This window comes from Phocoena sinus, chromosome X (assembly GCF_008692025.1).
Source record: "Phocoena sinus isolate mPhoSin1 chromosome X, mPhoSin1.pri, whole genome shotgun sequence".
Lineage (NCBI taxonomy): Eukaryota > Metazoa > Chordata > Mammalia > Artiodactyla > Phocoenidae > Phocoena > Phocoena sinus.
Window position 1 is genome coordinate 116105859 of NC_045784.1, and position 3491 is coordinate 116109349.

General features: G+C 42.4%; 1 protein-coding gene across 1 annotated transcript; it reads right to left on the minus strand.

Moving 5' to 3' along the window:
* Positions 1-725: 725 nt before the first annotated feature.
* Positions 726-2613, minus strand: LOC116747201 (shieldin complex subunit 1-like). The gene is made up of 2 exons (XM_032618989.1): positions 2420-2613; positions 726-732 (listed from the first exon to the last, which is right to left on the minus strand). Exons 1-2 carry the CDS (start codon positions 2611-2613, stop codon positions 726-728), a joined length of 201 nt encoding a protein of 66 aa, XP_032474880.1.
* Between the last annotated feature and the right edge of the window lie 878 nt (positions 2614-3491).

Consider the following 3491-nt stretch of genomic DNA (forward strand, 5'->3'; position numbering starts at 1 on the left):
TCAGGGAGCTAAGATCCCACATGCCTCACGGCCAAAAACCCAAAACATAAAAACAGAAGCAATATTGTAATAAATTCAATAAAAACTTTAAAAAAAAGACTTTCCCATTTATCCCTAAAAATGTCTTTCAGAGCTCTTTTTTTCAAAGCAGCATGCAATCAAGTTGCCCCTACTCATGTCATAGAACTGAATTTGCTTCTAGGCAAAAATCTGAGTGACCATAGGGTTCGTCCCCATTTGTTTCCCTTCCCTTGGGATCAAAGTCCTGTGCTGCCTGTTGTCTCAATTTCTGGAAAGAGTTGTTTCATATATTCTGACTAGTTTTCTAGTTGTTTATACTGGGAGGACAAGTCCATACCACATAATCCTTCATGGGTAGAAGCAGAAGTTGGCTTAGTCTACTTTTAATTACGTCTTCTACATCATACAACAAATGAGACCTAATATAGTTTGTTCTTGTTAATTTATAAGGGCTTTTTAGATATTAAAGATATTAACCTTTTAGTATATATGTTTTAAATTGTTTCCTAGTTAGTATTTGCCTTTTAAATTTTATTAATTTCTTAGCAATTACTATACAGAAGTTTTAAATTTTGTATATAATTAAATATACCAATCTTTCCTTTTATGATGTACACCTTTTATATCATGCTTAAAGTTCTTCCTCAAGGTCACTTTAGAAATTTATCCTAGAGAAATAATGAGAAGTTCGGAAGACAATAAAATCACAATCTATAGAACAACAAAAAAAAAATTAAGAAATTAGGCCTCATCAAAATTAAGAACTTTGGGGACTCCCAGGTGGCGCAGTGGTTAAGAATCGACCTGCCAATGCAGGGGACACAGGTTCAAGCCCTGGTCCGGGAAGATCCCACATGCCACGGAGCACCTAAGCCTGTGCAACACAACTACTGAGCCTGCGCTCTGGAGCCTGCAAGCCACAGCTACTGAGCCCACATGCCACAACTACTGAAGCCCACGTGCCTAGAGCCTGTGCTCCGCAACAAGAGTAGCCACTGCAATGAGAGGCCCACACACCACAGCAAAGAGTAACCCTGCTCACCACAACTAGAGAAAGCCAGCGCGCAGCAACAAAGACCCAACACAGCCAAAAGTAAATAATAAATAAATAAATAAAATTAAGGACATTTGCTCTTTGAAAGCCTATTTGAAGAGGATGAAAAGACAAGCTACAGACTGGGAGACACTATTGCAAACCACAGATCTTATAAAGATCTACTATCTAGAATACATTTTTAAACTCTCAAAATTCAACAGTAAAAAATAAACAATCCAACAGAAAATGGGCAAAAGACATGCACAGATAGTTCATGAAACAGGATATGTGGATGGCAAATAAGCACATGAAAAGATGTTCAATATCACTAGCTACTAGGGAAATGCAAATTAAAACCACAGTGAGATCTCACTACACACATATCAGAAGACCTAAAATAAAAAACAGTGACAACGCCAAATGCTGCTAAGGATGCAGAGAAACTGGATCACTCCTACATCGCTGGTGGGAATGTAAAGTGTTACAGCCACTCTGGAAAAGTAGTTTTTAGTTTTTAGTTTCTAAAAAAACTAAACATGCACTTGCCATATAACTCAGCAGTAGTTATTTCTACTATTTTATCTTCCAGGTCACTTATACGTTCTTCTGCCTCAGTTATTCTGCTATTGATTCCTTCTAGAGAATTTTTGATTTCATTTATTGTGTTGTTCATCATTGTTTGTTTGCTCTTTAGTTCTTCTAGGTCCTTGTTAAACGTTTCTTGTATTTTCTCCATTCTATTTCCAAGATTTGGGATCATCTTTACTATCGTTACTCTGAATTCGTTTTCAGGTAGACTGCCTATTTCCTCTTCGTTTGTTTGGTCTGGTGGGTTTTTACCTTGCTCCTTCATCTGCTGTGTATTTCTCTGTATTCTTGTTTTGCTTAACTTACTGTGTTTGGGGTCTCCTTTTAGCAGGCTGCAGGTTCATAGTTCCTGTTGCTTTTGGCGTCTGCCGTCAGTGGGTAAAGGTGGTTCAGTGGGTTGTGCAGGCTCCCTGGTGGAGGGGACTGGTGCCTGTGTTCTGGTGGATGAGGCTGGATCTTGTCTTTCTGGTGGGCAGGACTGCATCCAGTGTTGTGTTTTGGGGTGTCTGTGAACTCACTATGATTTTAGGGAGCCTCTGTGCTAATGGGTGGGGTTGTGCTCCTGTCTTGCTAGTTGTTTGGCATAGGGTGTCCTGCACTGTAGCTTGCTTGTTGTTGAGAGGAGCTAGGTCTCGCTGTTGAGATGGAGATCTCTGGGAGAGCTTTCCCTGACTGATATTACATGGAGCCAGGAGGTCTCTGGTGGTCCAATGTCCTGAACGCGGCTCTCCCACCTCAGAGGCGCCGGCCTGACACCCGGCCGAGCACCAAGACCCTGTCAGCCACACAGCTGGATCCACATCAGAAGAGGAAGGAATAGGAAGGGGTTCCTCAGAACTAAAAGCCTCACTGTTGGCCTCCTGGCTCGGTCTCTGCAACATGTAATCCCTTACATCATAAGCTGATGGCCGGTCCAAAGCATTGCTCTCCTCCAACTGGCTTCCTAGTGTGGCTTCCTGAGTTGCCATAGTCGGCTTCGCAACAGCAACTGCCTCAGACTGGAAGTCTTAGATTTTTATTGTTACAATTCAATGGCTTCAAACAACACAAATTTGCTGTCTTACAGTTCTGTACGTCAGAAGTTCAACATGAGTCTCACTGGACTAAAATCAAGGTGTCAGTAAGGCTGTGCTCCTTTCTACGTGCTAGGGGAGAATCCATTTCCTTGCCTTTTCCAGCTTTTAGAGGTCACCAACTGCTATTGTCTGAATGTCTGTGTCCAACCCCCAAAATTCATCTGTTGAAATCCTAAGCCTCCAAGGATGATGGGATTAGGAGATCAGGCTTTTGGGAGGTACTTAGTTCATGAGACTTCACCCCTCATAAATGGGATTAGTGTGTCATTTTTTTTTGTTTTGTTTTGTTTTTTTTGGTCGCACTGCAAGGCTTGCGGGATCTTAGCTCCCCAACCAGGGTTTGAACCCAGGCCATGGCAGTGAAAGCGCCGAGTCCTAAGCACTGGACCTCCAGGGAATTCCCAGGATTATAAAGGAGGCTCCTAGTCCCTTCCACCATGTGAAGATAGTGTGAAGGCGGCAGCTATGAACCAGGAAGAGGGTCTTCACCCAACCATGCTGGCAACTTGATCTTGGACTTTCCAGCCTCCAGAACTGTGAGAAATAAATTTCTGTTGTTCTTAAACTACCCAATCCATGGCATTTTGTTATAAGAGCCTGAACACCATTCCCTGGCTTTTGGCCCCCTTCTCTGTCTTGAAAGCTAGCAACAACTGGTTGTCTTTATATCACCTCTCTGACCCACTTGTATGCCTCCCTCTTCCATTGTTTAAGAACCATTGTGATTAGATTGGGCTCACCTGGATAATCCAGGCTAATCTCCCCATCTC